At 35.5% G+C, this 12,657-nt stretch overlaps 1 protein-coding gene across 1 annotated transcript; it reads right to left on the bottom strand.

Annotated features, from left to right (window-relative positions):
• Positions 1–191: 191 nt before the first annotated feature.
• On the bottom strand, positions 192–12,425 carry LOC126827418 (testis-expressed protein 264 homolog). Its single transcript, XM_050556733.2, has 3 exons — positions 12,154–12,425; positions 9,869–10,090; positions 192–5,534 (listed from the first exon to the last, which is right to left on the bottom strand). Exons 1-3 carry the CDS (start codon positions 12,412–12,414, stop codon positions 5,151–5,153), a joined length of 867 nt encoding a protein of 288 aa, XP_050412690.1. The 5' UTR covers positions 12,415–12,425; the 3' UTR covers positions 192–5,150.
• Positions 12,426–12,657: the final 232 nt, after the last annotated feature.

Raw genomic sequence — 12,657 nt, 5'->3', positions numbered from 1 at the left:
AATCATGAATATTCACCCAAAATGGAAATTCAAACACTCTTCTTCGATTCTCAACCAAAAATTACTATGCAAAATCGTGCAAAAGGGAGAATTGCTATAACTAGAGGCACTACTAGTTCTAATGTTATGGAGTGAACAGTCAAACAAATAATTTAATTGTTTTTTTTTTATTTTCAAAAAATAAACACAAGTTATGGAGAGAAAGATTTATTGTTCTTTTAAAAATTCATCAAGTAGCATTGTTTATAAGATCCATGCAAAACTTAATAAATTATCACATTGTTGATTTCTAATAACGGGCATGTTTTTTTGTTCAAACTTAAAAAATGATGAAAAAATATGAAGTTATTAGATAATAGATATTGAATATAAATCATATATTAAAAATACTAGAAAGCCTTAATTAAGCATACAAGTAATACAAAAACAAAGACAAAAACAAACACATCACACCTTTTGATTTTGACAAAAAAAATTGAAAATGCAATAGGTATCTATTTAATAATGAAGCATTTAACACTTCCAATTATGTAAGGATTAACAATTATCAAGTTATTCCACCTCACTACAGTACGTTTTACCTGTATAACTCAAGTTATTTCACCTCAAAAGTTTTACCTGTATAACTCAAGTTATTCCACCTCACAAGTTTTACCTTTATAAGTCAAGATATGTAACAGTAATTAGTTCTCTATATCAATATTTGTGACTAATAATTGTGACTGTCGTTTGTTCGACTGTCTGTTCAGTGTTGGTGGCTACACTATAGCTGTCCTGTCAATGGTCCTGAGGCTGAAATTTGATGTATAGGGGTAGCTTGGACTGATTAATAACATGGGCTAGGTGGCGTTGGACTACCACTTCTGGTTATACTACTTTCAAACCGTGCAGCGCCAGGTCATCGGCTAGTCATTAATATTCCTTAAAGATACATTATGGGAGATAAGATAAAGAGATGGCAGTTCTCAATATAATAGATAAAAACTAGATAGTGTAAAGGTAATTTGCTGAAAATTTCAGTCAAATTGATCCACTATGAGCCGAGAACGAAGCGGGTGAAATTTTCGCATAGTCTCGGTCATCATTACTAAAATCATTAATATAAACAGCATAGTCTCGATTATCCACTGTTTTGATTTAATTATCAATGGCCGTTAAGCGGCATATAGGAATCTAATCCAGCCAACATCGAAGGCTAGCCTTGACATCGAGAGTTTATTATGGTCTGGATAAGTTAATGTCTAATTGATAATTTAGATAACATTTCAGGCCTAAAGAAAGACTTGTAATAAGCAGATTTTGCTCTTGCATAATGCATGTTTAAGTCGTTATGCAGGATAGTCTGTGAGTTGATCACTATATAAAATACCATAATGGATATGGGTATCAAAAGAACCAGTAGAACCCACTGAAAATTTTAGACATTTTGTCAAGGTCAGCATATGTGTATAATTCAATCTGTGACTTAGCAAACACTTCTTTAGAAAAATTTTCTTTAGACAAAAAAAGTGGTATCTTTATTTCCCAGTCAACATTTTTGTTTTTTTAAGTTAAAGCTGAACTCCGATTACAAAACTACAGAAATAATCAAATAAAAAAAAGTTAATGCTCTTAGATAATAACATCAATAATTCGTGTTTTTAATTTTCAATATTATGGATAATACAGAGGTGAGAGAGAGAGAGAGAGAAATAGGGTTTAACGTCCACTCGACACAAACTAGGTCATTTCGGGACTAACATATGGTTTAATTTTTATTTCAATAATTCGTTTGCGCATAGGGGTCTTTAGCAGTGGGAGAAAACCGGAGCACCCGGAAAAAACCCAAGAGGTTGGACAGGCGACCCTACTCCTTGTCACGTATAACCAGGGATTCGAAACCACGCCAGTTGACTCAATGACAGGTCTTATGATACAGCATTCAGCCATCCAATCCCCCCTAATACAGAGGTTTAGCTCCTTTAAAGTGGGAGTATTCCAACCATGGTTGTTTACATCTACATCTATATAATAAAAATACTCCTCCCCCATGAAAATAGACAATATGCAAAATCTGAAATCGTACTTAACATAGAGCGGGCGAGAGAGAGAGGTCGGTTAATGTCCACTCAACACATACTTGGTAATTTTGGGAGTAACATATGGTTCAATTCTATTTCAGTAATTCGCTTGTGCAAAGGGTTCGTTAGCAGTAAGATGAAACCGGAGGATCTGGAGAAAACTCACGAGGATAGACAGGAGACCCTACTCTTTGTCACGCAAAGGCTACTCCCACTTTAAAATAGATTGAGGTGTCTTAAAAAGAGAGAGAGAGAGAATGGGGTTTGACATCCACTCGACACAAACTAGATCATTTCGGGACTAACATATGGTTCAATTTTATTTCAATAATTCACTTGTGGATAGGGGTCTTTAGCAGTGGGAGGAAACTGGAGGACCCGGAGAAAACCAGGTGTCTTAAATAGAATATGAAACAAAACAATAGTTTATAACATTCAATAATAAACATTTACAAAATGAAATACAATTTATTCTTCACATAATATCACTTTGATATGGCCGATAACTATATTTACATTGTATAATAATAATAATAATAATAGTTAAAGACTCTGGGGTTTTATAAACGAAAACATAAAACTAAACTATTTTAAAAATTCAGTTCTTTCATTGGCCAAGAGCTCAAATTTGTCTGAGGATTTTAAATCTCAACCAATGAAATGCTTGCATCCTTAAAATATTTTAGTTTAAATTTTTGTGAATGAGGCGCAAGATCATTATTTGACTTTATATTTTAATCTCTTTTAAACTAAATTATTGTGAAATTTGAATCAGTAACATCAGTACAAATAAAAAAATAGTTCAATTCTGTAAACAAAACTATTATGAATTGAAATCAACATTCAGCATCGGTCAGCGACACCTGAATCTTTTCTAAAAATCTTTTGATGGGCCTCTTTATAATCCGCTTGAATCCAAGTCAGGAGGTTATCTAATGAAATGTTTAATACATTTTAGCGTAGATTAAGCTATAGCAATGTTGATATTTTCCCAAAAATGCATATGGCACACGGCTCACAGAGACTTTCAAAAAGAATTATCACCCGTGGACCTGATTGGAAACACAATTATATAACTAGACAAAGTTGAATCTACAAGCAAAATGCAGAAAATATGGCAACTAAGAAATGTAACAAAATTAAAAATATATAAATTCCAGATAATGAAAAACACAAATAACATTTAGTGATAATTTTTCCCATCTTTTACGCATTATCCTAATTTTAGGGTTTTCACTCTAAAAGTCTAGCAGTTAGTCAATTTATGACTATTTATTAACCATCATTTAAGGTAATTCAACCATTAATTTAACTATTATTTAAGGTAATTTAACCATCATTTAAGGTCATTTAACCATCATTTAAGGTAATTCAACCATCATTTAAGGTTATTTAACCATCATTTAACCATCAATTTAACCATCAATTTAACCATCATTTAACCATCAATTTAACCATCATTTTAACCATCATTTAAGGTAATTTAACCATCATTTAAGGTTATTTAACCATCACCTGAGGTAATTCAACCATCATTTAAGGTAATTCAACCATCATTTAAGGTAATTTAACCATCAATTTAACCATAATTTAACCATCATTTAAGGTAATTTAACTATTATTTAAGGTAATTTAACCATCATTTAAGGTAATTCAACTATTATTTAAGGTAATTTAACCATCATTTAAGGTAATTCAACTATTATTTAAGGTAATTTAACCATCATTTAAGGTAATTTAACCAGCATTTTAACCATCATATCATTTAAGGTAAATTCTTTAAAATTCTAATTTTATGCCATATAAATTGACTGACTAGTAAATTCTTCTGCAAGTCAATTTCAGAAAAAATGTCAATTATGAATTAAATAAAAACCCTACCCAAAGCAAATGCGATGTTATATTAAGTAAATAAAAATCATACATATGAACCAAAGAAAACGATGTCAGTTTGCTTACAAGCATATACAAATATTTATAATGTTTTCATATAAGTTATTTCTTCAAAATCAATCATAAAGTGCTAAATTAAAGCAAAGTGATCTTTCTATATCTCGAGCTCTGTAGCCCATTTTCGAAAGTGCCCTAAACTACAGCTCCCTAGACCACCTGAAACCTATTCACAAGACTTGAGGGAGCCTGGACCAGCAGTTAAAGGAGGTCAGGTGCTAAACTGGGTTCAGACAAACAAAACTGGATACCAACTTAAACAAATAACCATAAAATATCAATGTACATATGTTTAAAGTCTCTGGACGTCATTGGTTCGATTCATTTCAGTATTTACAAAGATACGATAAATTGAAAATTTTTCACAACTCCGCATCTACAACAGCAGATGATATAAAATGTTTGAGAGATTGTTGATCCCTTGGTATGTTATGAAAAATGAATCTCTTAAAGGAATACCAGGCAAAGAAAAATTCAAGTCCATTCAGTATTTACAAAGGTACGATGAATTGAATTGTTCACTACTCTGCATCCACTTGTACAGACAATACCCGCTAATTAATGGTCCACTTTTAAGTTGGAAGATTATCTACTGCGGATATTTTGATATTACTTTCTTGAACATACATTATACAAGAGCTAAATCTGCCTATTGCAGGTCTTTCTTTAGGTCTTAAATGTTACCTAAATTATTAATTAGACATTAATCAACTTATCCAGACCATAACCAACTCTCGATGCCATTGTTAGCTGGCGAGATTTAGTGGATTTGAATACATTTTTTGATGGATAATTTAACGTAAAAATGGATAATCAGAATTTTGTTTATTATCTTACGAACGTTAGTAATGACGATCGAGGCTAGCCTAAAATTTAATCGCTAATATCTTGGTTCAGGGTGAAGCAATCTGACTGAAATTTTCAGCATATTTTGTTTCCGTTATCTATTTGTTAACTATTATAGCAAGAACTATAGCGAGAACTTCTAATCTTGCCTACTCCCACTTTAACTGAATGTTGAATAATCAATTTGCGTACATATTAGCATAATTAAGTGGTGGAAAATTGGATATTTTCCCCAAAAAGCCAATGACGAACAGAGACTTTTAGTGAGTTCAACTTGACAAGATAAAAATATATCTAAACTGTTGTGGAGTCTGGGGAATGGGCCTTTTCTTTTCTTTGATCGTCACCATCTAACTTCAGTTCTTCAAAGGAAGATCCTGTACTTGCTTCAGAGTCGGCACCGTTCATGTCCTCTGTATTCGAGTTTATTTCCGATATTAAGGCATCGGCTTCATTTGTGTCTTCTTCCACAGGTTCTGGAATTTCTGGAACTGGTGCCGAATTAGTGTAGCTATCGATAGGCAATTGTTCACTTGGTTCCATGATCACTAAACCGTCTGGCCCCATTTTCTTCATTTCAGGAAGATAGAACTCATCTTGTTTAGCAAGAGGGGCCATAAAATGTATGGTTTTACCATCATAAACTTCCAAAAAAGGATGAGCACACAATTTATTATCCTGAAAATATAATAAAATATTGTGGTCAAGCATTATTCATTACTACACAAGTATCAGTTCCCCAAGTAATGAAGGGACAGTGTCTAGTCGTTCGTATGGGATGAAAAAGTTGGCGTACATGTAAAATGAAATGGGGTTTAACGTTGTACTGTTCTGCTCCTAAACTGGGCTAATGAGGATGGGCATACGCCATACAGTGTGCTATGAGGGAAATTTGGCCCGGCAGCGGCATTACGGCCTACTCTTATATCGAATTCCAACTGCCAAGGGATCTTTTACGCGCACACCAATGTGTACATGGGACCTCGGTTTTTCGTCCCATCAGAACGACTAGACAGCTGTTCTTGTCAGGCCCTGTGTCCTGCATCACTGACAAGGGGAAACCACGCTGGAAAATCTGGATGAACTTTCTCGGCCAATGCAGGGATCGAACACCCTACCTCCAGGCTAGCGAGCCAGCGTCTTACCCACTTAGCCACGTGATTCCCTCGTACATGTAAAAGAATCCTTAACAGTTTCAATTCTAAGTACTTGTAGGCCATAGCGTCGCTGTGCCAACAAAATTTCCCTCGTAGCATACTGTATGGCATGCTTGTCTTAATTAACCCAGTAAGTGCCGAAAAGTTGGACGTTAAAACCCATTTCATTTCATATGAGATACCGTATGAACATATGTAATTATGTCACGTGAGATTGTGGGCAATTATTCAAATATAGGGAAGTTGGAGGGCCAAATGGTTAGAACGTGGGCGTTGTATCATAAGGTCTGTCATTGAGTCAACTGGTGCGATTTCGATCCCCCAGATGTATGTGACAAGGAGTAGCGTCACCTGTTCAACCTGTTCACCTGTTCTCCAGGTGGTCTGGTTTCCTCCCACTGCTAAAGACCCCTACACCCATGCGACCTTATGTTGGTCCCGAAATGATCTAGTTTGTGGCGAGTGGAAGTTAGACCCTCCCTCTCTCCCTCCCTCTCTCCCTCCCTCTCTCTCTCTCCGCAATGGAGTAGACAGAAATGCTGCTGTCTAGACAAAATTTCCCTCATAGCACACTGCGACCCTACAAGCAAGAAATCAAAATCATGCCACTTAAAGATACATTATGGGAGATTTTAATAGAGAGTTGGCCATTCTTGCTATAACAGTTCAAAAGTAGATGATGAAAGAAGAATACAGTATATTGAAAATTTAAGTCAAATTACTTTATTCTGAACATAGTTATCATCGTTGTAATATTTGACAAGAAATGGTAGTGAAATGTGCCTTCACCTTGGCCGATCGTTTGATTGACAGGCGTTAACTCCCCCTACATATCTCGATTATCATGTTAAGTTTTCAATGGCATGCGGAAACGCCCTACAGCGGCCTCGCTAAGTACACTCTATCATTTAGCCTCGATCCAACTGAAGTATTCTCATCAGTGTGCGCCATATTTGAATTAATCAATAAGTGAAATCCTATTTAAATCCGAGCTGTAGCCGAGCCATCCGGGGGTCTACAGAGTTGATTTTGGGCTTGTTGTTTAAATAAAGATCTAATTTATAATTTCGATAACATCTGAAGCCTAAATTAAGACTTGCAATAATCAGATTTTGCTCTTGCATATTGTATGTTTAAGTCAATGACAGACTTTCTGATTCAATGCGAACGTGTTCACGATTCGGCCACCCAATCCCTTCTTTTCCTAATAACACACTGCCTTGTGTATGCCTGTCTTCTTCATTAATCTGGTTGGTTCAGAGCAAGGGGACGTTAAAGACCACGTATGATCGAAAATCTAAATTACATGTATGTATAGCCCATGGTTACTATATAAACTTTACGGCAAGTTCACACCAATCTGATTAAAATTAAGTCGGCTGTTAAAGTTTAAGTGTCCGACACGCCAAAATCTTTTCAATTTTTCAATTACGACCTTAATCCGGTTGATTAGCTGGTGACGTCACAGGCACTACACATAGGATATACATTATCTATACAATATCTCACCGTCTGTACAATATAGCACTATCAATACACACGGCAAGTTGACAAGCGTCTGTTGACGTTCCAATTACCACGTGACTGGCGTAATCATAATCACCGAATTATCGTCTTTCATTTGTGATTGGAATATTTTAGAGTGAATTTCAAATGCCGTATCATGCCGTAGATCCATTTAAGCTGCCTTTGTTTAAATAGGCCACATGTCAAATGAAGACGACTCAAGAAATTAGCGCATTTACCGGTAATTTGGATAACCCGGTAATACTTGATATAATGGCGCCAGTCATTTGTCGATATATTCATTATTAGCTATATATAATAATAATAACCATTTCTATACATAAAGAACAACTTTTATCGTAACTCCATTTGAAATTTACAGTGAATATGGAATTTTCCGATGACTATGCATAACATGTACAATAGATCGCCCTCATTTCTCAGCCAATCAACGCTGGGAATCTTATTACCATTTACGGTTACATGTACTACGGGTGTAGTAAATGAGGTTAAACTTCGGCACGAAAATTGCACGGGATCATATGTGGAGTTCCTGGTGCCGTTTGGTGAGTGATTAAACTGTCAATGCAATTGTAAAATACTTTTATTAAAAAGAAGATAATCGATTGTTGTTTAAACGCCAATCAACAAATAATACGAGGCTACTTGATTACAAAAACACTGGTGAGCAATAATTATTGGGTAAATAATAATTATAAACAACTGATGAGTAAAACTTAATGATTTTATACAATTAATGTGTGGGTGTACGATTCTACCATTAGTTCGTTCATGAGGTATTATGCACACGTTCCACTTAGAGTGATGTCTTTGATCTGGCCGGCGTAAAAAAAGATAATTACCTAATCAACATTCTTAATCCCACTAACACTCACTGCTAACACCGACGTGTAATTTATGACCCATGCCTGTATAACTTTTATAGTCAGATTGATTAATTAATGACAAATATTAACGACACTACACTTTATGTGGAAAAGCGAAGTGCTCGCAGTAAAAAACACATAGCTGGACCGGTATATTATTTACATATTAAAAGTGTTCGTCCAATAAGTTCCATATTGTAAAAAATTAATCAAGAGTTCAAGACTTCAAAGTTTAAAAGTTGTAGGCACTCTAAATTGGATCTTAAATTAAAATGAATTACAAAACGAATTATTCCGAAGTCAATTGTTTTATTTAATTAAGAACTAAGGGAGATTAAGGAATCAGTCAGGCGTTAATGAGTACACACGCCGGCTGTATAAAGGTAATTAAGGAATAAACATTCCGAATATGCATTCGGTCACTGTGACGTCACTGGCGTCTGAGGGGATTAAGAGTGTTTTCGATAATTGGCAAAGTCGTTTTCACGGGAGGTCCATTTTTACGACTTTGAGTGAAGATAACTGAATTAATTTCAATCAGATTGGTGTGAACTTGCCGTAAAGTTGATATAGTAACCATTGGCTACACGTATCCAAAAGTTCCAAAACCCATCTTATGTGCACTTTAAACTCCATTTTATATCATTTCACTTCACATGCATGTAAAACTTAAAAAAATAGCTGAATTATAAATTTATTCAGACTAAAATAAATAATTTTAAATGTTGAATGATAAACACATAAAATACAGATGTGATGTCATCCTTTGATGTTGATAATGTGTCATACAATGTATACTAGATGAAATATTGGACTTGCATGACATTTTCATTGAAATACAAATGAAATGAAATGGGGTTTAACGTCCTACTGTTTTGCTCTGAACTGGGCTAATGAAGACGGTCATTGAAATACAAGTGTGTGATAATGTCTGTATACAAGTGTGTTTGAATGTCTCAAGCAGCGGTGGCTCAGAGAGTAAGACGTTGGCTTACTAGCCTGGAGGTCCCGTGTTCAATCCCATTGTTGGCCAAGGGATTTTCTGGCAGGGTTGCTCCCTTGTCAGTGGATTAGGACAGAGTACCTGGCAAGGGACAAAGTATAGTCATTCGGTTTGGATGAAAAACGAGGTCCTGTGTACACATTGGTGTATGCGTTAAAGATCCCTTGGCAGTTGGAATTCGATATAAGAGTAAGCTATAGCGCATCTGTTCTGGCAAAATTTCTCCCATAGAACACTATATGGTGTACACGTATGCCCATCTTAACTAACGCAGTCAAAACAAAACAGTAGGACATTCAACACCATTTCATTTCATTCATATTTGAATGTCGTGAGCAAGACGATATGTAATATTTTGAAACGACATTCTGGCTAACGTCTGGCATCACTCTCTACCATTATACCACACAGAATGCTTCCCAGTCACCCCAATTATTGATAAAACATTAGCTGACTTACCTGTACATAATCTCCCATCAGTGGATAAACTTTGAATATGGCGATAAAAATTGAAAAAGAACTTATATGTGGGAATGATGTTTTCACAACATTTGTGACTTTCGGTAATCGCATAAATTTGTATCCATTTTCTTCAAATTTTTTCTTCATATCTGGATCTACTTCCTGATCATCGTAGGCAAGGATTGATCCAACAACAAATCTAGTTAAATGGGATGGAACCTAAAAAAAGAATTAAAAAATACAAAATGATTTTTGTAATTGCACAGAGTTTATGAATCAAACTTTTTTGTCCAAACTTATCACTGTAACTTTTATTTGACAAAGAAAAGAGATAGAGAGAGAGAGAGTCAGTTTCTCTTTCTACATCAAACACATGAATGAATGAATGAGAGAGAGAGAGAGAGAGAGAGAGAGAGATAGAGAGAGAGAGAGTCAGTTTCTCTTTCTACATCAAACACATGAATGAATGAATGAATGAGAGAGAGAGAGAGAGAGAGAGTTTAACATCTACTCAACACAAATGAGGTCATTTTGGGACTAACATGATTCAACTTTATTTCAATAATTAGCTTTAGCAGTGGGAGGAAACCGAAGGACCCGGAGAAAACCCCCGAACAACCTTGCCACGAACAACCGGGGAATCAAAACCACGCCAGTTGATTCAATGGCAGACCTCATGATACGTGCACGCGTTAACTATTCGATTACATGTCATTTGGGATTCACGTCATTTGGGACTCGCGTCATTTGGGACTCAAAAAAATATGACCACATTTGGGACTCGGGTATACGACGTTTGGGACTTTGGTATACGTCGTTTGGGACTCGGGTATACGACGTTTGGGACTCGTATCGGGATAATTTATTAGAAATAGGCAAATTCAAAACACGAAAGAAAATATTTATTAACATGAAACACGTGGTTAGTAAAAGGCTCAACCAAACGATAAAACATTTGTTGCACTTACGGTTCTTTGATAATCATCGATTCTCATAAAAGTTATATATTTATTTAAAACTAATAATATGCTGATGAATTTATTTGAAAATGACCTACACAAAAAAACAATATAAATATTTACACGACATGCAATCTTTTTTACAAGCCCCTAGAAATTGTTAACGATAATCCGTGAGCTGCACGTTGACATGCTTGTCGTAGATGGCAATACCAATCAATAAATTAGTGCGTACAAGGCAAAGTTTTTTTGTGGAAAATATAAGAAATGGCAACGATCAAAGCGGGATAATTAAAGCTGATTAACTGATAATCCCGATGTTATTGCAGTATGTTCAAAGAAACCTAACGGTTCTTTGGTGGATGAGGAAAAATGTGAGTTGTCAATCATCGAGAATGGCGTCCGTGTGTTGAATGCAGTTATACCGTTTCACGAAAAAACATGAGCAGTAGTCGGTCAATCAAGCTCGTTTACTATTTGATAAAAGAAAAACAACGAAGTATTACTAAATATACACAAATTTTCAACAATATATTAATGTCAAGTTTTATACTCGCAGATAAAACAAAACAAAGGAGAAGTTTTATACTCGCAGATAAAACAAAACAAAGGAGAACTAGCAGTGTTAATCGCGGTCTCAACAATCGCCGATCAACTAAATAAAACGAAAGACAACTAAGACAGCTGTTACTATACATGTATATCTCATAAATAAATAGTCCCAACTGTCGTTTATATTGAGTCCCAAATGTCGTTTGTGTTGAGTCCCAATTGACGCCAACGTCGTCAACTGAGTCCCAAATGTCGTTTATGTTGAGTCCCAAATGACGTGATACCAACTATTCGGCCATCCAAACCCTTCTGACAGAGAAAACAAAAAAAACCAATATTAAAGGAGTAGTTCTACACCTTGCTGGTTGTGGGTTTAAATATGTAGTTTGGATGCTTTGTCTCAGAGGAAGGGGGAGAAAAGATTCCAGAGCTGGAGATAATATAGCATTTCAGAGATCCGTGTAGAGATTTGAAGATAGGCTTTGCTATGAAATGTGGGGATAATGGGTGGCCAAATAGCACTTTAGATCATCAGGTATGCCATTGTGTCACCCGAGTCCGAAAAGTTGAGACACATTTTTATTGCGGTCGAAATGTCTGAAAGATGATATGTCATGTCATTGTCAAGAAATAGCTGACTTGTCATTTTAATATCATTGTACAAATAAACAAGTGTCACTCGTCAGTCTAAACCCTGGACTGCATCGAAGCAAACAGAAACAATTCTGTGGTATTAAATGTTTTTCAGTCACCTGATTATATGTTACCTACCCGTTTAGGATCATCATAATATATTCCTAAACATTTGTTGTCAGGAGCTAAATGTGTCAATTCTGTAAATATCTGACCAGCCTCCTTGTAAGGCCCTCTACTGAATCGATAAGCGACGAACACTTCGCCTATGGGTGGAGGTCCAGCTCCGACGGTAACATTTTCAAAAAGGCCGGAATATACAAGAAGAGCTAATAATGTAAATCCCAAACAAACTAAAATAGCCCCGATCGCTACAAGATAGCCTGTCAAATCCTCCATTCTTTTGGTAATGTCTCAATGTGTCCGTTTTTATTCTTTATAGACTAAAGAGCATGTAAAGTTGGCTTGAGACTGCTAATTATGTCCCCTGATTCATGATGTCGAACTACATTCATTTTTTTTGTCGCTTTTCCCTTTTTTTTTCATCACCTCCTAGGCTATTTTCTGTTGACTATTACTTAATTAAAATCAAAGAGAGTTTATATTTTCAGTCACGGGCGTTGATAATCTCATTTTTTGGGA

This window comes from Patella vulgata, chromosome 7, assembly GCF_932274485.2.
Source record: "Patella vulgata chromosome 7, xgPatVulg1.2, whole genome shotgun sequence".
In the NCBI taxonomy this organism is placed as follows: domain Eukaryota; kingdom Metazoa; phylum Mollusca; class Gastropoda; family Patellidae; genus Patella; species Patella vulgata.
This window is presented reverse-complemented; position numbering and strand designations above follow the sequence as displayed.